Raw genomic sequence first — 25,013 nt, 5'->3', positions numbered from 1 at the left:
CAGTAATACCAACTTCAACAAAGTATGGCATTCAAGGCACTATGACAGATGCTGGGGACACAAAGATAAATTAAAGAGGATTCCTAACCTTACAGTCTAGCAGCTAAAGCAGACATATATGCTGCCAACTGGAAGAACTCAGAAACAGCCTATAAAATATTGAAACAACTCACTGACACAGCCTATGGTTAATCTAGTTGCACTCACTACATAGGAATACGCTCCAACATAGCACATGTCAATTAAGTAAAAAAAAAAAAAAAAAAAAAAAAAAGGATAGGTTTCTTTCCAAGCAAAACAATGGTAAAACCTAAACTTATATCTTAATGACAAGCAGAAGTTAATTTTTAATATTATAGTCAATAGATAAACCCAGGCAGGGGGCACCTGGTTGGCTCAGTGTGACTCTTGATCTCAGGGTTGTAAGTTCGAGCCCCACATTGGGTATAGAGGTTACTTGAAAATAAAATCTGGGGTGCCCAGGTGGCTCAGTCACTGACTCAATATCGGCTCATGTCGTGATCTCGTGGTTGTGAGATCAAGCCCCGTGTTGGGCTCCATGCTGCTTGGAGCCTGCTTGGGATTCTCTTTCTCTCCCCCTCTCTCTGCCCCTCTCCCCTGCTTGTGCTCTCTCTCTAAAAATAAATAAATAGACATTTAAAACAAAACCAGGCAGGAATTTACTTCTACTATCACACAAAATGTTAAAATAAAACATATCTAAAACTCACTTTTGTACCAGGAGGCAATCCTTCTAGCTCTTTAGGCTTTATAAATGTCCGATGCTGGGTCTTGTGATCCAGTTTCTCTTTGCAGGTCAAAAATTGTAGTCTGCACTTGGTACAACGATGAACTCCTTTTTTCTGTTTATAAGAAACATTAAAAATACTATGAGAAATAATAACTTCTATCACCACAAATCCTGGAATCTGAAATTGCTCTTAATTATAATAGCTAAATAATTTTTATAAACCAGTATTTTACTATATCCCATCATAAACAATGCCAGAATATTCTTTCATTTTTTTTCAAGAACACTGCTTGCATTAGTATTTGTATTTCAAAAGTATTTGTGGGGCACCTGGCTGCTCAGTTGGTAACACATGGCAACTCTTGATTTCAGGGTTTAAAAGTTTGAGCCCCACACTGGGTGTAGAGATTACTTAAAAATGAAATCTTTAAAATAAGTATTTATTGCCATATAGGCAATCAAAACAAAAGCTATTATCAGTTAGGTTCAAATGTGACAAGTCCTATACCTTTGTAGTGTGAAAGCTTTTTTAATTATAAATTTAAGTATAAACCATTCAAGCACACGATACAGTGAAAATGAGTTATACTATATTTTTATCCTAGAAAAGGTGAAGTTATTTTTAATTTTTAAAATTTCTTTTTTTAATGTTATTTATTTTTTTGAGAGACAGAAGGTGGGGATGGGGGCGGGGTGGTCAGGGAATCCCAAGCAGGCTCCGTGCTGTCAGTGCAGAGCCCGATGTGGGGTTTGATCTCACGAACCTCGAGATCAAGACCTGAGCCGAAATCAAGAGTCAGACACTTAACCAGTTGAACCCCTCAGGCGTCCCAATTTTTTACATTTCTATTTGTTTCACAAAAACAATTGAGCTTTCTATGAGCACCTGGGTGACTCAGTCAGTTAAGGGTCCAACTCTTGATTTCAGCTCAGGTCATGATCTCGTGGTTTGTGAGATCAAGCCTGCATCAGGTTCTGTGCTGACAGTGTGGAGGTGCCTGTTTGAGATTCTGTCTCCCTCTCTCTGTGCCCCTCCCCCACTCATGTTTTCTCTCTCTGTCTCTCAAAATAAGTAAACATTTTAAAAGATTTGAACTTCCTAAAACCAAAACAAATTTAACCAGACATCCCCTCCAAAAGTTCTGTTACAGAAATGATTGTATAAAGCAGTGTTGTCCAGCAGAACTTTCTACAGTGTCTGATAACATTACATAGTTGCACTGTCCAATATGGTATTCACCAGCCACATGTTGTTACTGACCACCTGAACTGTAAAAAGTTCAACACAGGAACTGATTTTTCAATTTTACTTAATTTTACTTAATTTAAGTAGGCACAGATGGCTAGTGGCTGTGATACTGGCCAGTATGGCTACAGAAGCACAAATGAGAACAACTGATCCCAATCTACTGTCAGAGAACCCCTTGACTACATCCCTTCTCAAACTTAGGCCTATTATTTTTTTATCAATGGGAAATAGGACCCAAGAGAGATCTAAGTCATTTGCTCATAGCTAGTTGATGTTCTTTCTATTACACATTATCAATTGCAATCTTTATGTATATGTTTTCATTAATTAAAAAATATATTCTATATTTATAGGTAAATTTAGAACAACATACAAATGCAAAAGAATGTTTTCTCCAAAGCTGTATCTTCACAGGCCCATCACTAGTTTCATGTAAAGCATAATTATTTAGGAAAAGCAAATGAGTTAACATGTGTAAGTAGCTAGTGGTTACTGGTGTACAGCAGGCATTTGATAAATAAAAGTTCTGAAAAAACTTCAAAGCAATATATAAATATAATGTTTGTATTACTATTTTAGTTTCATTTTTAAGACAATTTTAGAAGTATGGTGCATTGGATCATATCCTAGGTATAGGCAATGTAAACAGATTCACCTAACATGTGTTCAAGAGAAAGAAGGAAAGAGGGAAAAAGATCCCAGTCAAGAAACAGCAAGGTTACAGGACAGGTAGAAAATTCCCCAGAGTACAATTCCTAGAAATCTTTTCTCTACCTGTGCATATACCTCATCCAGTTTCATGATTTTAAACAGCATCCATCCAACTGCCTACTTGACATCACTACTTGATATTTAACAGTCATTTCAAATCAACATAAACAAAACTGAACTCTAGATTTTCCCCCATCCACCCTGCAAAAAAAAAAAAAAAAATCTGTTCCTTCTCTAGTCTTCCCAATATCTCAGTGTATGGGAACACCATTCTTGCAGTGGCTCAGGACAAAAGAACTCAGTTACACTTAATTCATGCCTTTCTTTCACACCCCACATCCACCAACCCATTAATAAAACCTGTCAGCTCTACCTTCAAAAACAATCTTTCCACTTTTTATCACCTGTTCAGCTACCATGTCAGTCCAAGCCACTCACCTGGACTTTTCCAATAGCCTCCTACCTTCTCCTTGTTCCCACCCTTTCCTCCTAACAGTCTATTCTCTCTATAGCTGCCAGAGTGATCTCTCACATGCTTAAAGCTTCCAATGGTTTTCCACACCACATCCAAATCCTAACTCTGGCTCACAAGACCCTACGCCATTTACTCTGCATTCTGTTGCTACAGTCTCATTTCAACCTACTCTCCCTCCCACTTGTTTGCCATGCTCCAGCCACACGGGCCCCTTGCTGTTCCTTGGACATCTAGATAGGTGCTCACCTCTCTGCCTACTTACTATTCCCTCTCCTTGAAATATCCTCTCTCAGATATCCACATAGCTAACTCTCTTATGTCCTTTGGAGAGGCCCTCTTTGACCATCCCATATAAAAACAGAAATGGCTTCCTTCACCTCCTAAGCCCTGGCACTCCCTAACCTCACATGTTTTCTTCCCATGGTACTTATCACCAGCTGGCATACATTTACATTCAGACATAATACACATACTCTTTCTCCACTACCATGCAAATTCCAGAGAGCACAAACTGTTTTGTTCACTTCTGTTAAACAGTCCCTGGCATATATTAAGCACTCAATAAGTATTTGTTAAATAAATAACGAGGAAGACAGCAAGAGACTGAAGGAGCATGCACATGAGAAGCAGGCACAATTTAACTAGTTCAAAATGTCTGCCATGCCATTCAATGAGCATTTGCCCAGAGCCCTGGGATGGGAGACATTAATCTACTATTCCCTTAGTTGGACTCGAGTCTTGCATATCTCTCTTATGCATATATGCTTGAGATGTGGTAAGGAGAATAATACAGAGGGACGCCTGGGTGGCTCAGTCGGTTAACCGTCTGACTCTTGATCTCAGCTCAGGTCTTGATCTCAGGGTCGTGAGTTCAAGCCCCGCATTGGGCTCCGCGCTGGGCATGAAGCCTACTTAAAAAAAAAAAAAAAAGGATAATACAGTACAGTTTTAAATAATATGATGTTCAACCAAAAAATTGGTGATCTATTCCAAGGATAGAGAATTACCCGTCTGTGTTGAACTTTCTGACAAACATACTATATTGTTTGGGTGATTTGAGGAATTTTCAAGGCTAATTCTGACTATCTGTAATATCTGCTTTTAGACCTAATGTTGGTAAAGGATATGACTCTATGGTAAAACCTTGGGCTCTAAGTCAATTTTTGGCTCTGCCATTTATTAGGGAATGTGGCACTGGGCAAAGTAACTTACTGTCTATAAAGCTTTATTTCCTCATTTATGAAATGAAAATGACCATACCTGCTTTGTAGGATGTTTGTGAGGATTGAAGAAAATAATGCAAGTAAAAACACTGTGACTGCCATACAACAAGTGATTAGTATATATTAGCTACTTGTTATTTCTATAAAGATTTAATAAGAATATCTAACATATGAAATCCTTCATCCTTTCTTAAAAGTTGTACAAACCATATCGATAGCTCTTAAAATCACTTAAGACATACTAATATATTCTTTTTAGGAAAAGGTTACAACCAAAGTCTTCAAAAAGAATAAAATGAGCCACAGATTCAATAATTCCTATTATCTAAAATCACACTAATGTTAGCTCAATTACAAGTTTATAATTCTGCTCAGCTATGGTTTTTGAGTCTTTTGTGGACAACTGCATAAACTGAAAGTACTTTGAAAAACTCTTGATGATCCTATTATTAGACTCTTTCCTCTGTTGACTGCTCACTGGCTACCTCTTAGGTACTCCAAACTCACAAATATTGGGCACCAAGTCCTTAAGACTACTCCCAGGCTTGATGATGCAGAAGAACTTACAGGATTTAGAAATTGTTATACTCATAGACACAATTATTACAGTGAAAGGATACAGAACAGGATTAATAAAGGAAGAAAAATGCATTGGGTGGAGTTTGGAGGATATTGGCACCAGTTTCCAAGTGCACTCTCCCAACAAGCTGCATAGGACACGTTTAATCAATCCCCCGGCAACTAACTGCAGCAATACGTATGAAGTGCTTTTTACGAGGAAAGCTCTCTTGAGTCTAAGAAGCTAGGTTTGTTCTTTTTACAGGGTTCAGTCACCAGAAGCCAGGTTTATTTTTTTTAAAGGGTTCAGTCACCAAATCTTCAGGCTCCCAGAAGAAAAGCAGGTGTTCACCATAATCATATCTTTGTACAAATGATCTAGAAAAGCTGGCACAATGTGGCTCAAGGTCCTAGGCATGTAAAACACTCATCAATTAATAACAAAGGCTCAATTTCCTGGAGTTAGCCAAGGGCTAATTATGCCAATATGCAAACAGACCCTTCTGAAAATGTACATGATTTGAACAACGCAGACCTGCTGGGTCAACTCTTTCCTATATACATGGCAAGATAAGGCATACAATTTAGGGTATGAAGAGTGACTATAGACCAGGTAAACCACTTAAGAGACGTAGTCCACATGGCAGGCCCATCCATCTCTTTACCTTTCTAAGGACATTCTTACTTCCTCTGCATCTGTACCTCACTCTGGAGATTAGTAAAGCATGGTAGGAAGAATTATGTTAAAAGCTTCATAATGAAATAGTTAGAGCTACTGTTTTACATCTCATTCTTCCTTTCAAAATCAAAGGTCAAAACATGAAATAAAGCACCAAGACCAGTGTTTTCCAAACTATTCCTCAAGAAATGTTAGTAGGCATTGCGCAAATAAAGGATTAAATAAATTTTGGGAACAATATAGACAATATCCCTTCCTTGGGGATTTATAAGGTTTTCTAGCATATTAAAAGCTCTATTTTTAAACATAAACAAAAAATTGTTAATTTTTTAAATCCAGCCAATTACGGAACTTCTTTTTCCAGGAGCAATTTTAGAGTGGAACATCTATTAACATCTGATGGAACACTCCTGGGAAACTCTAGAATAGAAAGATTTTGCCGGGGGGCACCTGGGTGGCTTAGTCGGTGAAGCGTCTGACTTCAGCTCAGGTCATGATCTCACAGTTTGTGAGTTCGAGCCCCACATCGGGCTCAGAGCCTGGAGCCTGCTTTGGATTCTGTGTCTCCCTCTCTCTCTGCCCCTCCCCCACTTGTGCTCTGTCTCTGTCTCTGTCAAAAATAAATTTAAAAAATGTAAATTTTTTTTAAAAAAGAAAGATTTTGCCACAGGTTCTTAAGGGTGAGATGGCATACCCAGCATGTTGGAACCATCCCAGTCATGACACAGGTGATCCTGAATATATTTGGGTATTCTACTTTTTATACTTTTTTTCAATTAACAAGTACAAGTTGATTTCATGGTCATTTAATGAGTGGAACTGAAAACAATACTGAGTAGACAATGCTGAGAAAACCAGTGCTGAGTAAATTGGCCATGACAATGCAATCAACAATAAGACAATGTAATGAGCTTATGAGTGAGGAGACAAAACTCGATCACATAATTGCATTTGGTAAACTTGTTGACTTCTAATTTTGGCAAAGGTACCACTGCTCTTTCAAACACTCAAGAATAGACTTACTGTTTAAAGGTGCCTGGGTGGCTCAGTCGAGTTAAGTGTCTGACTCTTAATTTCGGCTCAGGTCATGATCTCGTAGTTCATGAGTTCAGGACCCGCACTGGGTTCTGTGCTGACAGCTGACAAAGCCTGCTTGGGATTCTCATTCCCTCTCTCTGCCCCTCCCCCCACTCTCAAAAATAAATCAATAAACATTAAAAAAAAATAGGTTTACTGTCTCATCAAAGTTTTCAGCCTAAATAAAGGATGGTCTAATTGTGTCAGGAAAAGACCCAGCAAGAATAAACTGAGAATTCAAGGGAAAGGTGCCAGCACTAACACTGGTATCCCAGAAATGACAAAGCTAAACTGGCAAAAGTCATCTAGGAAACAAGTTCTAACCTAAATATAGTCCTCTGGAAGAGTTCACATATCTAGAAACAAGTGTCATTGCTATTTCCTTTGTCACTGGCTGCTACAAAAGACCATTCTAGGTTGCTAAGACAACCACATGTCTTTTCATAATAAAAACTGAGCTAGAAAGTAGAAATGAAGTTTGGAGAAGGAGAAAAAAAAATGGAGTCCTCAAGCTTATCTTTCTCAGTTCAAAAATACCCTTTTCCCTGCTCTTGATTCACTACCTTTAAAATCATTCCTGTTTTCACCACTTGTAGACCCCTGAAATATTCAACTTCAATATTTCCCTCATCTTCCCTCTTCCCCTCTGCTCTAGGCCTCCCATTTCTACCTCAGAACTCTCTCTATTCAAGAGCCTCACCACCAATAGGAAGTGGACAGAGATAAGGAGTGGAAATTTCACAAGTAATTCAGCATAAATTGTAAATTAATCATGTCATTTGGAACCACTTAACCTTCCTTTTAGAACAAATCTAACCAATGCTCTAAGGTGTGTGTGTGTGTGTGTGTGTATACATATATGCATATACGTATATACACATATGCACACGTATATGTGCACATACATACATATATACACGCACACGCCTTTTTACTAAGACAAAATGAACAAATAACTGCTAAATCTCACCTGATGCTTCATGTAATGATTCATGTAGGGAGTTGCCATTTTACTAACTTTGAGGCAAAATGGACACAGCAAGTTCTTAGTGTTTTCATGGGATGCTCTAAAATGATTCTCTACATCAGAAAATGTTGAAGATCTAAACTGGCAAACCTAGAAATATAAAGAAGGTTTAATTTAACTTGAAAGTTTATAACGGACATGCAATTACATCAAAGTAGTAATGATGAGTCATTTATTTAGAGGAATATTATGAAACGCTAATTCAGCTCTGCTGCGTATATAACCAAGAATTCTATTACTGAAAATAATAAGTATAATCTTTGAAACAAAAATTATCTTTCAAAGTTTGGGGATATATTCCTAAATATAACCAGATTTTCTTCTTTTTTTTCAGACCTACTGCCCCCCTATCTTGTTTGAATTTCCAAATTTTGACACCTCTTGTCCTAGAAAGTTTTTCCTGCTATATAAAATAGAGTATTCTCTTCTTTGGGTTTTAAATGGCACCCAGGCTATGACAGAGGCAATTTATCTTGCTATCTGATTGGGAACCATTTCAAATTCTGGAAAAATACTGGTCTCAAAGCATTTAGTTGAGTTCCCCATAACTAATAGCATTTCTTATTTCTCTGTCATATCTATATTCTTCTCTACATGGTAAGAAAATCCATACGTGTCTTTCTGCAGCAGGGTGTTTTGTTTGTCTGGTCCAGGAGTCAGTAAACTATGGCCTACAAAGTCCAAGCCACCACTGCCCATGTATATGAGTTACATCAATGGAGTTTCCATTATCGAAGAGTGTCTTCAATTTTAGTAACTCGTTTTATTCAAACAGTTAATAAGAGCAACAGAATATGATTTTGTGGCACGTGAAAGTAAAACAAAAACCTAAGGACATGATAAAATGTGTACCTGGCAAATATATGGCATTTCACCGGGTTTATGAGTGTCCTTCATATGTTGCAAAAGAGCATGTTCGGTTTCAAATGATAATTCACAGATTTTGCAAATAGCTGAAAGTGGAGAAAACAATTACACCATTTTAAGGATGTATAGAAATAAAAGATGCATTTTGTATACCCATAACAATGGCAATAATAACAGTGATAGTAATAGTGATGGTGGTTCCAACGGTTCTAGAGTTGTTAACTCTGTAACACTGTTCTATGGACTTTACTTATATGCCGTCACTGAGAGAGGTACTGCGATTTTTATCCCCATTTTCCAGATGAGGGACCTGAGGCACAGAAAGATTAAGTAACTTGCCGGAGGTCTTAACAGCTATATTAAGATGCAGAACTGGAATTTAAATCCTAGCTAACTCCAGACTCCATGATTTTTAACTATCATCGCAGTTACTTTTCTTATTAGGGTGTAAATCAAGGCCATTGATTCCATAATTGCAAACTGGGGCATCCGAATTTTCTAACATTAGCCCCCTATGTACGATGCACGAATTATGCAAAGGAAGTTTCTATTTACAAGACTTCAGTTTTAGAAAGCAATTCTAGCGAAGAGTTTATACACGTTAAAACTTGATTTTCAACTGTGCCCACAATCCAAAGTCTATTTCTTTTTCTTAAGTTTCTCATCAGAAATCGTAAGGAGTCCTCAGAGCTTAGATAACCAAAGTCATGGATGTTCACGACTTAAGCAAAATGGTGACTTACTAGAAAACTCATGCGGAGTGTGTGTGCTCTCGATGTGACACTGCAACTGGAACGGTGTGGGATACTGACGGTAGCAGTGCTGGCAGGTAGTATGGTTTTCCCAGCTCTCGCTGTTCTGCTTCTCAAGTTCCAGATGGTGTTTCATGTGGTTCATAAACCTATAAATGATTGTCAATAGATGCAAATATTCAGATTTATAACCAAGGAAAAAACTCACAGATAAGTATTTGAACTTAAATGTTAAAAATATAGTTATATTACTCAAAGTAGTATCTGCAAAGCCTTAAAGTCTTCTAGAAAAGTGTGCACTTTAAATAATCACTTTCATTAGGTGGCCCAGTAAACATTTCTCTCTGCATCTTTGAGAATCATCCATTAATGTAGTTCATATGAAATACCACTACTTTGCTACAAGCCTTCATCGTTCATTCAGATTTTAAAAAGTTTGCAAAGAAAAACAACAGGCTTCTTTTCCATACATGAAATACTATTTCCATTTTAAATACATTAAATACATAAAGAGAGAAAACCCTATCACCAAAAGCGGCTACGGAGCCAGAGAGAAGTCTTTTAAAGGTCTTAAAGACATACAATAGGTTTCAGCTGCTTAAAAGACAAATTAGTATTTTTATTTGTGTTTTGGTTTGTAAATGCATGTAGTAGCAATTTTAATACCTATAATTACAAGAGCTTTTCGTAATTACAAGAACATCTTGTTTTATTTCATGATAGTGGTTTACTATTAGCACAAACACTTCATTTTGACCCGCAGGCCATGCCCCCTGTAGTGCAGTTCATTTTTTACATTCTGCTATGTCAGGTTCCCTAATAGGTTTCTTATGAGAAGGAAACTATGACCTTCGATGGCAGAGAGTACAATATAAAAAGGCAGATCTATTTCAGAAGGCTCACTGAAACTTTTTACTGAATTTCAAAGTAAAGCTATTCAATCACGTTAACAATTTTAATACAGAGCCAAATATTAACAGTTACTCATTATGAGTCCCCAAAGGATACAATCTTGAAGTGATGATGTCATCAGCCTAGATAGCAATCATAATATGGAGGTTTTAACATTTATCTTCTGACACGTCCTGCTTACAGTACACCTTGACATATTTTTTCCTCCTTTTTTTAAGTAGGCTCTATGCCCAATGTGAGGCTTGAACTCACGACCCTGAGATCAAGAATCACATACTCTGGCAACTGAGCCAGCCAGCAGCCCCCCTTCCCCCTTCTTTAATTTTAACATCATCTTTATTAAAATCTATTTTTAAAAATCCAAGTTTTGCCTAAATATTTACATATAAAGGTCATGAGCCATTAAACTTTCAGCTTATAACTTTTAAGTAATACAATCTACCTGCATAAAGTGATCTGTTAACTAGCTATCTCTCAATTATTCCACTGCCCCCATCTGCAGTGCACATTTCTCAAGCCAGGAGATGGAGATGTGGAAAAAAGTAACCACCTCACAAAGCCATTCTCAGAATAAAATAGCCCTAACTGGTTTTGGTAACACTTAATGTAGAAAAAAAATCCTACAATATCTTGACAGGGCAGAGAGTAGAAATCTTGACCTATTCACTTCTATCACCCTCTAAAACCATCAATTTGCCATCCTAGATTTACTGTTAAGGTAAAATGTTATTTAACATCTACAACATCTTTGGTTAACTGTTCAGGTTTTATTTACTAAACAATATGACAAAAATCTTACAAGATTTCTAAGTGTTATAAAATATGGTTAGCTTAAAATTTCTAGATATTCTGATAATCTAGAAATCTATAACCAGTCTTTAGAAATGAAACAAAAAAGGAAATTTCATGTTTAATATTAAACAGGCCAATCTTAAAGGAAAAACCAAAAGGCTATTGTTGAAAGAACTTCCAGTATCACATGCCTAACATTTCACTATAATAAGTTAAATACTTAAACAGTGAACCGCTTTCCTATGCATTTGACCAAATTTACTATTATTTTCTGATGTATTTTATTGTAAAAATGGTAAAGATATGGAAGGAAGTCACAGAATTCTCATCATAACATTGTTTCAGTGTTACATCTCAAAGCACAATTCTCTTCTGTTAAGCTACCGGCCATTAGCTATTGATGGCTGTTAGGGCTTAATAAAAGGAGGTAAAAAAATGTAAAAACTCATATGAATCATATATGTGAAAGGTCTTTGAATAGAAAGCACTGCCACAAATGTAGCATTCATAATTGTTTTAGGTTTATATTACAGTGCATTTCAGGGATTTTCCAGGTACTTCATTTTGGACCCAAGAATTCATCAGAAAATAAAATAAATACTAGGCTTAGAAATGACCTGCAGGATACTTAAGAATGCTAATTACAAAGCATAGCTATCAAGGGTAAATATTTTTAAAAGTTTACAAATACGTGTGTGTGTGACAATATACACATATATACATATCAGTATCACATCTAAAGGAAGTGCACTGATGCCTGCAATTTACTCTGAAAAGTAAAAAAAAAAAAAAAAAAAAACAAAAAAACCCCCCAAAAAACCAAACATCAAATGGAGCCTATGGATGAATAGGTACATGGCAACACAAGTGAGGTAAAATGCTAATGGTAGAATCAAGGTGGTAAGTATACAGATGTTCACTGTAAAATACTTTCAACTTTGCTGAGTATTTGAAAAGTTTTATAATAAAATGTTGAAAAAAACAATGTCAGACTACATACCCAATGAAAAATACCAGTCAGTGTGTCTTGCTTGTTACTTTGTTCATTACTATCTTACTTAGGATGACAGTAATATGCCATATTACTCAAAGACTGCAAAGTGTAAGTTCCTAAAATTTAAACCATACACGTATAAATCTTCAAAATCGAGAATTATATCTCTACTTTTAAAATATGTTAAATTATAAAATAAAAGCAGACAAGTTTCATAAACTGGAACTTCTCTAAAGAAGATCATCAGGAGCGCCTGAGTGGCTCAGCCGGTTAAGCGGCCGACTTCGGCTCAGGTCATGATTTCGAGGTCCGTGAGTTCGAGCCCCGCGTTGGGCTCTGTGCTGACAGCTCAGAGCCTGGAGCCTGTTTCGGATTCTGTGTCTCCCTCTCTCTGACCCTCCCCTGTTCATGCTCTGTCTCTCTCTGTCTCAAAAATAAATAAACGTTAAAAAAAATTGTTTTAAATAAAAAAAAAAAAAAGATCATCAAAAAATATCACTTTCTAGGGGCGGTTGAGTGTCTGACTTCAGCTCAGGTCATGGTCTCACAGATCATGAGTTTGGGCTTGCATCGGGCTCTCTGCTGTCAGTGTGGAGCCCATTTTGGAACCTCTGTCCCCCCCTCTCTCTGCACCTTCCCCTCTTGTGCACTCTCTCTCTCAAAAATAAAAAAAAAATTAAAAAAATATTTTTAAAATATCACTTTCTCGGGGCGCCTGGGTGGCGCAGTCGGTTAAGCGTCCGACTTCAGCCAGGTCACGATCTCGCGGTCCGTGAGTTCGAGCCCCGCGTCAGGCTCTGGGCTGATGGCTCAGAGCCTGGAGCCTGTTTCCGATTCTGTGTCTCCCTCTCTCTCTGCCCCTCCCCCGTTCATGCTCTGTCTCTCTCTGTCCCAAAAATAAATAAAAAACGTTGAAAAAAAAAAATTTAAAAAAAAAAATATCACTTTCTCTGCAAGGTAAATGTGGTAAAAATGATACATATGAATTGAAAACTAGAGCATTAAATAAGACTAATATGGAGGAGGTCAAACTGGATGAAGTAGTTCTTGTGATAGGAAAAGTAGATTCAAAAGTAGCTAAATAATAAAAATATCTCATTGAAAATTCCTAGTTCAATGATAAATACAGACAAATGTGATTTTTCTCTAAGTTAAAACAAATTTTTTCCTTTCTTAAGCTTTATTAAAAAAATACAACAAAGTGGATCTAAGTGTCAAACACCTAAAATACAATAAAAAACAAAAGATTTTCGACACAATAATCTGCCTTTATTCTTAGTAGAAAGTGTTAAAATTGCTTATCTAGGATAGCACAGGAAAATAAAGATACGATATTTACATCAGTAGCATACCAATTTTCAAACAGAAACAGTAACAAATATTTACATACCTAATATTATTTTTAAGAACTTTCAAGCAACTGAAGCATTTAAAAGTTGTGTAAGTCTTCTGTTCATCATCGACAGCTCCCTCGTGTCTTCCATAGTAAAAGTCACTAACTAACATAATTAATTTTCCTTTTTCTGCACCAGTCTTATTTTTATTTTCAGTATTTATAAGTTCTGCTTTAATCATTTCCAAGAATTTATTCACCATGTCTGGACAACAACGCTGAAAGAGAAAAAAATATACGTATGTTTTATTTACATCTCTCTAAAAAGTTAGGTGCCATAAAATGATTCTGTGTTTATAACTAGGGCCAGCTTAGGTAAAAATATGCTTGGCAATATATCTGGAGAGAGAGTCACCAAAATGTTTGCTTCTTTCTTCATATAATCTAAAAAATTCAAACAATAAACACTCATATCTTAATAATTTCAAAAACAAATTAAAAACCTTAAGACCAGGGATAGCTATATACCTAATACCATTTTCCTTGTAAGTAAAATTTTCAGATATAAATATTTAATAATAATTTGATCCTTGGCCTAAAGTCATTCATTTCATATTTGTCATGATATAGCTTAGAAGTGCCTGGGTGGCTCAGTGGGTTAAGTGTCTGACCCTTGATTTCGAGTCAGGTCATGATCTCACAGTTTGTGGGTTTGAGCTCCACAACGGGCTCCACACTGCCTGCTTGGGATTCTCTCTCTGCCCCTCCCCTACTAGTGTGCATGCTCTTTCTCTCTCTGTCTCTCTGTCTCTCAAAAATAAGTAAATAAAGTTAAAAAAATTTTTTAATGTTTAATTTATTTTTGAGAGAAAGAGAGTGTGAGCGGGGGAGGGGCAGAGAGAGAGGGAGACACAGAATCTGAAGCAGGCTCCGGGCTCTGAGCTGTCAGCACAGAGCCTGATGTGGGGCTGGAACTTACAAACTGTAAGATCATGACCTGAGCAGAAGTTGGACACTCAACCAACTGAGCCACCCAGGCGTCCCTCAAAATAAATAAATAAACTTAAAAAAAAAAAAAACCCAAGACCTCATATAAACTGACCCTAATGTGGAATACTTACATACATAAACTTTTAATTTTCAATTAGATAAAACTAATTCATTTATTATACACAATTTGCAGTTGTGGAGTTTCTCTAGAAGAATTCTTTAAGAATAACTAGAGATCAAAAATATAAACTTTTCTAAAAACTCAAACTACATACTCACAATGCAACCACAAAATGAAAAGCTTAGAAAAATAAAACACAACAAAAAAATTGTGACAGAATCAAGACCAATTAAACCTACCAGATCAATTAAATCTATCCTGTCAATACAAATGGGTGGGTTTAATTCAACTACTGAAAAAAGAAATTTCACACAGGATCACAAAAGAAAAAACAACTCTGTGGAAGCAAGAAACGTACCAAAAACAAAGTGATTTGGAAGGGGTGAAAATAAAAAGATAAAGAATATAAATGTCAAACAAAATAGAATCCAGGCCAAAAAGGGAACGCTTTATAAAAATGATATAGGATACATTCACAATGAAGTTAAAAGAGATAGATCCATCTATATCCTAAATAGCAGCAGCCATAAAACAGAATTGGAAGACATCAAAGAAAATAGTGTTAATTCGAAACTTAAAAAAATGACAGAGCAGGTAGATGAATATAAATGAAGATACAGGAACCTAAATAACATATTTGTATGTTAGAACTGACTGATAACTATCAAATTCCATACTCTTAAAAACAAATAACAACCCTTATTTTCAAGTTTCTATGTAACATCCAAGAAAAGAGCCCATACAATTTTCAAAACAGAGAGAAAAGTGTGGGAACCTGGACTTTGCCATCAAAGAGACTGAGGTTTGAATCCCAGCTATACCAATTAATTGGCTATAAAACAAGGAGAAAAAGATCGAGCCTGAAGAATTTTCTATGGATTAAATGAAATAATACTTTAAAGCTTAGTAATGTGCCTTAGATAAATAGGATGTTTCATTTACACTCTAAAATACTTCCTTTGGAAGAAAATATTATCTTTGTGGTATTCCAATCTACATATGTATAATAACAGCAAAAGATTATCCACAAATAATCTAAAATTCACATTTTTTTCAAAACGGAAATCCTTATTGTAGTATTATAAAAATTTAACTGAAATATAAAAATGTAAAGCTAAAATGTAAAACCCTCACATAGTTTTAATCACAAACAATACTACAATGAATAAAAGCTACATTTTAGAGAACATGTGTGCCACTTTCTTCAAGTGAAGAAATATATGTAATATGCTATGATTTGTGTATAAAATATATGAAAAATAAGAACATTCACGTGTGCCTATACATTCAGAAAGAATGTCAAAGAGTATATAAAAAAAATTAATAAAAAAATATTTTGGGGCTCCTGGGTGGCTCAGTTGGTTAAGCGTCCGACTTGGGCTCAGGTCATAATCTCAAGGTTCTGAGTTTGAGCTCCTCATGGGACTCCGGGCTCTCAGCTCAGATCTGCTTCGGATTGTTGGTCTCCCTCCCTCCCTCTCTCTCTCTCTCTCTCTCTCTGCTCCTCCCACCCCTCAAAAGTAAACAAAACATTAAAAAAATTATTTCGTTTGCAACTCATACTGGGAACCAGGCAAATAGGAGACAGGATGGGATTCTTCACTGTATACATCCTTTTTTATTTAAGTTTTTATTTTAATCCAAGTTAGTTAACATACAGTGTTATATTAGTTTCAGGGTAAAATACAGTGATTCAACACTTACATACAACACCTGGTACTCCTCACAACAAGTGCATTCCTTAATCTCCATCACCTATTTCACCCATCCTCACCTCTGGTAGGTATCAGTTTGTTCTCTATAATTAAGAGTCTGTTTCTTGGTTTGCCTCTCTCTTTTTTTCCCTTTGCTCATTTGTTTTGTTTTTTAAATACCACATATAAGTGAAACTATATGGAATTTGTCTTTCTCTGACTTATTTTGCTTAGCATTATACTCTCTAGCTCCATCCATGTCACTGCAAATGGCAAGATTTAATTTTTTATGACTGAATAATATTCCATTGCGTATATATACCACATCTTCTTTACCCATTCATCTATTAATAGACACTTGGGCTGCTTCCAGATCTTGGCTACTGTAAATAATACTGTTATAAACATAGAGGTGCATGTGCCTCTCTGAATTAGTATTTTTGTATTCTTTGGGTAAATACCCAGTAGTGTGATTGCTGGATCATAGGGTCGTTCTATTTTTAACTTTCTGAGGAACCTCCATACTATTTACCACAGAGGCTGCATCAGTTTTCATTCCTACCAACAGTGCAAGAGAGTTCCCTTTTCTCCACATCCTTGCCAACACCTGTTGCTGACTTTAGCCATTCTGGCAGGCGTGAGGTTATATCTCACTCTAGTTCTAATTTGCATTTCCTTGATGGTAAGGGATGATGAATATCTACCTTCTTACACTTTTTGAATCATGTGACTATATTACCCACCCACCCCCAATTAAATAAACCAAGGATAACTAAAAAAGTCAGCCCTTTTTTTCACTTTCCATCTATAATGTAAAACGTAGAAACATCAAGTATATCTCTATATTACATAGATAGGAAAACTGAAAATGCTGGTAAAAGCTAATTCTTATATAAAACCAAAACCCAAAGTTCAGTTAACGGGAATCACACTCAGGGAGGTAGAAATAACCATATTTCCAATATTCAAATATTCAATATTCAAATACAGTTTTGCCCAAGAATAAAGATTGCACTTGGAGTGGCACCTGGGTGGCTCAGTAGGTTGAGCATCTGACTTCGGCTCAGGTCATGACTCATGGTTCATGAGTTCAAGCCCTGCACTGGGCTCTGCTGACAGCTCAGAGCCTAGAACCTGTTTCAGATTCTGTGTCTCCCTCTCTCTCTGCCCCTCCCCTACTCTCTGTCTCTCAAAAATAAATAAACGTTAAAAAATTTTAAAAAAAAGATTGTACTTGGAATTTTAGGACACTTCTTTCTACATTTTTTATAAAATGTTGAATTTCAGTGAAAAATTTGCCAGTCTTTGAAACAGCAAGAACTTTTCCTAAGTTGCTTCTTTGCCTTGCACTCTTCTCATCCCGTCTTTCCTAAATATAATCTACATGGCCTTTTTTCTTGCCTCTTTTCCCCCTGCCTGCCATTTATATTGGGCATACAAGACTACAGACTATCTTTCCACAGACAACACAGAACACTGCAATACAGGTGGCTCAGTCGGTTAAGCATCTGACTCTTGATTTCAGCTCAGGTCATGGTCTCATGGTCATGAGATTAAGCCCTGGGACGGGCTTCACATTGGGCATAGAGCCTACTTGGGATTCTTTCTCCCCACCCCTACCCCGTCTCTCTGCCCCTCCTCCACTCTCTCTTTCTCCCTCTCAAAATAAATGAACATTTTTTTTAAAAAGAAATATCTAAAACCTAATTTCAAGAGCTTCCTACACCAACATAAAGCTAGAATTAACCTGTAACAACTAGTAACATGCATTACTTATGAAATGTTCTACCATTAGTTTCTGCCTGATGAATAAACACTAAAATGCCAAGACTAAGATTTTCATTGAGTAACGTGACACACGTATATCACCAGACAAAAAAAAAATAACGTTAAAGAAAAGAATTTTTAAGTACCATGAAAGATTAAGCACCTAACAAAATGTCTGCTTTACAAGAGGTTTGAAGAATGGCATGACCTAGTCAATAAAATATTCTGATCAATACATTATTTTCATTAGAAGTTAAAATATAGTATGTACAGAGATTCAAGCACCGTGTGTGAGTGCTGGCTAAGGGTGCCTCGGCCCAGGGCCTGGCGGGCCTTATCAGACAAAGGCTGCAGCCCCTGCGTGACTTGGTAGCTGTGGTGCATGGGACTAACTTATCTGGGAACCATTTGGGATTGAATAAAGCAATGGGATTGAATAAAGCAATTCGATTGGAGGCCATCCAGGAGCAGGAGAGGATTCCTCCACCCATGAACCATTTCATGGGTAGGGGCAAATGGTTTTGCAAATGAGATTTGCCATAGACATTTGTCCTGCAAGTGGTAAAATGCTAGAAACGAGGGGCACCTGGGTTGCTCAGTCAGTTGTGCATCCAACTTTGGCTTAGGTCATGATCTCACAGCTCGTGAGTTCGAGCCCTGCACTGAGCTCGCTGCTGTCAGCACAGAGCCCACTTCAGATCTTCTGTCCCCATCTCTTTCCCGTTTGCACTCTCTCAAAAACAAATAAATCTTAAAAAACTTTTAAATTAAAAAAAATGCCAGAAATGAAGAGAAAGAAATGTTAAGATCTGAGAAATAAATGATTCACCTGGGAAAGCTCCAATACCTGCAAACATTCTGAGGGCTGTCGCTAAAAGAAACACTGGACTTTTTACAGTCTTCTAGATATAATACTTTAAAAAGATTGGAGAGGGGTGCCTGGATGGCTCAGTCGGTTAAGCATCCGACTTCAGCTCAGGTCATGATCTCACGGTTCATGATTTCAAGCCCCACCCACATCCAGCTCTGCGTTGAAACTGCAGAGCCTGCTTCAGATCCTCTATCTCACTCTCTGCCCCTCCCCAGCTCTCTCTCTCTCTCTCAAAAATAAACATTAAAAAAATAATAAAGGGGTCAGAGGTAGGGAAGATCTCCTCCTCACTCGGGACTATTCTATTTCTTAAAGTACTACACACTGTGTTTAATGTATTCATATATTCTAAAGCCTCAGAGAGAGATCAATGACAATCACATCTCTTAGGAAAAGCAACATCTAAAGCTTTGGTCTAGCATCCTTAGTTTTAAAGCAATTCCCAAACACTGTCAATTTCACCTTACTTCATCATCCAGCTCCAGAAAATGGATATTTTTATTGATAATTTTATGGCTGATAAAGCTATTATCACATCTAATAAAATTAATGAAGGATTACTTGGTATCCTCTAATGCCCCCTGTAAAATACAATATACATATACTATAGTACACATAAGCTAAATTTAAAATTTCATGATTGGGAAAGATTCTTAAATCTTGTATAAAGACAATGATCATGAATATCAATTTTTACTTAAGTTATATGAAAATATCAATGAGAAGATTCCTTATCTAAATACCCGGACAAACGAGCATTTACAATGGACCGATCCTTTTCAGAAACTTGCCAGTATTTTTAAAATTCAAATTTTGAAAAAATTTTACCTTCATGTGATATTTCAAGGGATCCAAAAGATTAAACTTTACATTGCACCTCGGACAAGATCTTAGAAAAGGCGCTCCAGTTTTATAGTGAGGTGATGAGGTATTTGTACCTAAAACAGATTAAGGACTTTCGTGACTCAAATTCTTTTTTAAACGTGAAACAACCAGTAATAAAAGTTTAAAAATTCATTAGAATGTCTAAAATTTATGTATAAGTAATATAATTTCTATTTCACATGCTAGATTCATATTTACCTTTTGATATCATAACATGGGAAGATGCCACCGAAGGAGAGTTAGTTAAGGACAACGAAGCACAAGGACTTATGTCAGAACCACTTTCACTGGTCTTTGGCTTTTTTGGATTAACACTGTTTACTTTAGAAGTAGAAGAACGTTTTATTATAGGCAGAGTTTCATCTATACCTACAATGATTTAAATAGTGGGGAAAATATTTGTAAATACTTTAATATAGACCATTGCTTACAAATGCTACTAAAGTGGCTTTACATTTAAATTTAAGTAAAAATACTTTGAAGCTAAATTAAAGATAATATAAATGAATTATAGCATACAAATGACAATACAGAATGATCAAAACTTATATGATCAAGATAGAAATTGTACAAATAGTTATTATGAACTACATACATTTGAACAATTTATGAAATAAACTTTTTATGCAAGAAAATTCTAAAAATACTTCCACATAAAGAAATATATATAAATAGGTAACATAAAAGAAGGCAGACCAAAAAAATCCTCAGCAAAAAAAAAAAAGTTGAAGCACAGGGAACATTCTAAGCTCAGTTCCCATAAACAGATTTACCTTCAGATGCTTAAACACCTTTGGGCTTGTAAACAAAAACAACTTTTATTTTAAAAATTTAGAGAAAACCTTTAAGATACTCATAAAAAGTTCTTTTTCTACTTATTAACAACCTGATAGGGAATAAACAAGTAATTTAAACCCATGAACAAAGTACAAACAACTAATCCTGAATGATAATACCTCACACATCCATATGAAAAACTTAAAAAAGTATGATGGCTTTCAAACTGTATTCCCCTGAGGTTAATGGTTTTGTCTTAGGGAATATAGTAGGCAAATCAGATAGAAAAACTCTCCTTTTACCTTTTTAAAGAAATTAGACTTACATAAAATTTTGTTTGAGAGGAGATTTCATTACTAAAGACAGTTTTGAGTTTGAAAACCATCACCTTAAAGGCTAAAGAATCATGTAATTCAGGGTATTTTCAAGAGAAGTGGGGCTATTTAGGCTATAACCAGACCCAGCAAAAGTCCTGTAGAAAATAACACACAATTGTACTTTGTGATAAAGATTCTAAAACTGCACATCCTATTTTAATGCTCCCAACTGTACAGTAATAGGAGAAGAAGTAGAACAGACAAATAACAGAAAATGAGAGTATTGTATTAGTGGGCTCCACTGTCAAATATGTGTTTCATTCTTTAAGATAACACAGAAATGATTTTTCCCATCTTCAAGCACATGCTTACTGACAGCTATACTGCAGGCACTTGGGATCAATTTCTGTGTAATCACCAACATTCTTCTCAGATACTTAGGTTACTTGAACAACCAATGATTGCTGTTATTTTGGCAACTGATTATCTAGCAGGCTGTACAATAAATATAGACTGTTTCATATATAATTTTTTAAAGCATGAGTAAATTCCCAAGTTAAATAAAATCACTCTGAGCTCAATAGTTTTAAATTCTAGCCCCTTAACCTGTTTATTTCTACTGTCTTTGGCTTGTGCCATTCACTATCTTCAACAGTGCCAATAAAAATCCTATTCTCATTCTTCCAAAATCAAGTTCAAATCCAACCTTCTCCAAGGACTTTCTATGATTATTCTAGACAGGAGTCCATTAATCAGGCTTCTGAACACATAATACATATTATCATTCGCAATTATCATTCTAACAACTGTTTACTGTCAAGTCCTTTAAAGCTTTAATGCATTTATCATTTCTCACTTATCTCATTTGAGCCTCAAAAAAGCTCTGAGATAAGTAGAGCAAGAATTAAAATTATATCTCCAAATGGCTGACGTCAGGTCTGGAGAATGAATGTATTATCTGACAAAAATAAAAGTATCTATTTCAATAAAATGAGAAATCTGAAACATAAAGATGTGACATGATAAAGGCCACAAAAACCTTTAGAATACAGGCTCAAACCTATACTTTGCTAATCAACTATAACCCCATTTACCATCAAGGCAAAGTTCCACTCCCTATAGTACAACAATTCACAAGAGGATTAGGTGTCACTGTTGTTACCCCTTAGAAGCTTCAAGATTTCAGACATTTTCTATGAATAAAGACCATGTGCTTTATAAAATCAGACTTCAGACAACTATTTTACCTTCTCATTTATTTTGGTTCTTGGTTATTTTACTAACTTAGATAAGTGACCCTAGATTGGTAAATAAACCAAGTATTATCAAAATGGGAAAAATATTTTTGCACACATATTACTATAGATGTTTTTTCTATTTTGGTTTGGTAAATGTGCATGAATTTGTTAGTAAACAATTTAAATATTAAAAAAATCTTTACATACCTCTGTCCATTTAGTGAAATATAACAAATTTACTAATATACAAATAGCAATGGCTATGATTATAAGGGAATTTTTAACTAAATAAAATTCATGGCATACTAATTTATTTCAGGTTAATGAAGAACTTTGTTATGGTACACAAAGAACTGTAATACTTCAATTGAAAATTTTCATTATTCCTTCAATGGATATTTACTAGGTACTTACTATGTGCAAATAACCATTTTTTTAAAGACTGCCTTTTTATAATAATACTCTATAATCATATTTAACTATCACATCAACATGATTTATTTGGAAAGAAAGACACTAGCCTATTTAAAAAATAAACTATAACCATGTGCTTTTTCTCATACTAATGGCCTTCCAAATGATTAATACTTTTTTTAAAAAATGATAGTATTAGGACATCAGGGGACTTTCTTGACTCACAGAAATTATATTAAGATTTTTCAGGTCATGGCTGGTTCCAAGTGAGAATGAGCTAAAAAAATACATGTTAGCTAACTTAATAGAAAGAAATACAATATTCTACTATTAAATTCAAATTTATACACAAGAAATCACACAAGAAAGGCAGTCAGGGATTATTAGCTTCTATCTTATGGTATATGAAAAACTTAACATGAAGGTATGGGTTTCAAAATAGAAATTCAATCCACATGTATATTCACTAAGTTTCTTTTTATTATATTCATAAAATGTGCTAAGCCAAACCTTCTATATAAATTGTTGATCCCTCCTGGGACAGTGGAATTGTATCCTGGGTCAAGTCAAACAGTAAATCTGAAGAATCATCCGATTCAACTTGTGATAAATTCTTTGTAAAATCCTGTAAAAAGTTATAATTATTTTGTTTCATAAACTTTTATGAAACGCGCGCACACACACACACACACAAAATTATCTTCTAGACTGCCCTAAAGAGCTGTTGTGGTAAGAGAAGAATGAAGCTTAACGTTTTCAGAGAAAATTCCCTTACATAGGATTCTCAATTGATTTGAAAATATATATCTGTCATTCTCCATCCTGGCTCACATTAGAATCATCTGGAGAGTTAAAAAAAAAAAAATCTATCATGCCCAGGCCTCACCCCAGATCAAATGACAAAAAAAAAAAAACTGTTTTCTAAAAGCTCCCTAGGATTGGGAAACTGAGGAACTTTGATTAAACAACCATACCCACAAAAACAAAAAATTCTGAGTCTGAGTAAACTCTAGTTTCTAATTTTTTTAATATGAAAGATACCACCCACTCCATTATTCTTTTTCCCTAGGTCAAAGGTAGGAATGATTTTCATCTATCTCCATGTAAATGATTATATTCCTTTTTGCTTTTTTCCCCCTAAATGCCAAACAGCTTATGATAGCATGAGAAACCACTGAATTAGTCTGATTCCAGCTAAAATAATTTTTACATTTTTGGCAGCCTACCATTATCAAGAACACCTACTAACTTTTTATTAAAAACAGCCTGTGATAAAAAAGATGTGGTATATATATACAATGGAGTGTTACTCGGCAATCAAAAAGAATGAAATCTTGCCATTTGCAACTATGTGGATGGAACTAGACGGTATTATGCTAAGTGAAATTAGTCAGAGAAAGACAAATATCATGACTTCACTCATATGAGGACTTTAAGACACAGAACAGATGAACATAAGGGAAGGGAAGCAAAAATAATATTAAAACAGGGAGGGGGACAAAACATAAGAGACTCTTAAATATGGAGAACAAACAGAGGGTTACTAGAGGGGTTGGTGGGAGGGGGTATAGGCTAAATGGGTAAGGGGCATTAAGAAATCTACTCCTGAAATCATTGTTGCACTATATGCTACCTAATTTGGATGTAAATTTAAAAAAATTTTTTTAATTAAAAAGAAAAACATCCTGTGGATGCTTAGAGGATCCAAGTTTGAGAGCCAGTAGTTTGGGTAAATATTCTTATTTTAGAAATGAAGAAAATGAGGGCCACTGAGGTTGTGACAATGCTCTAGCTAGAATTAGCACTCAAGCCCCTCATTTTCTTTTCTTTGTTTTTCTTATACAGCTTGATTTAAGTAAGCTCTATACCCCTGTGGGGCTAAAATTCACTACTCTGACTAAGCCAGCCAGGCGCCCCATGTCTCTCTCATTTTCAATTCAGGTTTTTTGAACTACTACTCCAGAACTCATATTATTATTGATAATTGTTTCAGAATGCAGATACAAGTTTTCCAAAAATCTATCTTTTAAAATTTAATTTTTTAAGAGAGAGAGTGTGTATGTGTGCACACAAGCAGGGGAGGGGCAGAGAAAGAGGGAGAGAAAGAAAGAGGGAGAGAGAAAATCCCAAGCAGACCCTGCACTGTCAGCACGAAGCCCAACACGGGGCTCAATCTCACTAACTGTGAGATCATGACCTGAGCCGAAATCAAGAGTCGGACCCTTAACCAACTGAGCCACTCAGGTGCCCCCAAAATCTATTTTTTAAAGAAGTTTTATTTAAAGTCCCCAACATGGGTCTTGAACTCACAACTCTGAAATCAAGAGTCAGATGCTCCTCTGAGTCAGCCAGATGCCCCCACAAAAATCTAATTTTTGCTTGAAAGCTCAAATCTTATCATTGGCAAGAGTACTATCAGGTTTTTTTTTTTGTTTTTGTTTTTGTTTTTCTGTGACAGGCACACTTTGTACATTTTTGAGGACTGAAAAACTGTGTGGGCGATTCTAAAGGTGGCCCCCATGACTCCCTCCTAATATTT

General features: G+C 35.7%; 1 protein-coding gene across 3 annotated transcripts in view; it reads right to left on the bottom strand.

Moving 5' to 3' along the window:
- The window catches only part of ZNF280C (zinc finger protein 280C), an 83,430-nt gene that overhangs the window by 38,475 nt on the left and 19,942 nt on the right, over window positions 1-25,013 (bottom strand). For all 3 annotated transcript variants that reach the window (XR_014136777.1, XR_014136776.1, XM_081793081.1), the window contains exons 7-14: window positions 22,985-23,099; window positions 19,927-20,097; window positions 19,672-19,781; window positions 13,458-13,678; window positions 9,361-9,518; window positions 8,603-8,703; window positions 7,694-7,840; window positions 732-863 (exon numbers count right to left, since the gene is read on the bottom strand). Coding sequence is in view for 1 of the 3 variants with exons in the window: in XM_081793081.1 (XP_081649207.1) it covers window positions 732-863; window positions 7,694-7,840; window positions 8,603-8,703; window positions 9,361-9,518; window positions 13,458-13,678; window positions 19,672-19,781; window positions 19,927-20,097; window positions 22,985-23,099 (1,155 nt within the window). In the remaining 2 variants the exon portion in view is untranslated. The remainder of the gene's footprint in view (window positions 1-731; window positions 864-7,693; window positions 7,841-8,602; window positions 8,704-9,360; window positions 9,519-13,457; window positions 13,679-19,671; window positions 19,782-19,926; window positions 20,098-22,984; window positions 23,100-25,013) is intronic.

The sequence above is a fragment of the Panthera onca genome, chromosome X (assembly GCF_046562875.1).
Source record: "Panthera onca isolate mPanOnc1 chromosome X, mPanOnc1 haplotype 2, whole genome shotgun sequence".
In the NCBI taxonomy this organism is placed as follows: domain Eukaryota; kingdom Metazoa; phylum Chordata; class Mammalia; order Carnivora; family Felidae; genus Panthera; species Panthera onca.
This window is presented reverse-complemented; position numbering and strand designations above follow the sequence as displayed.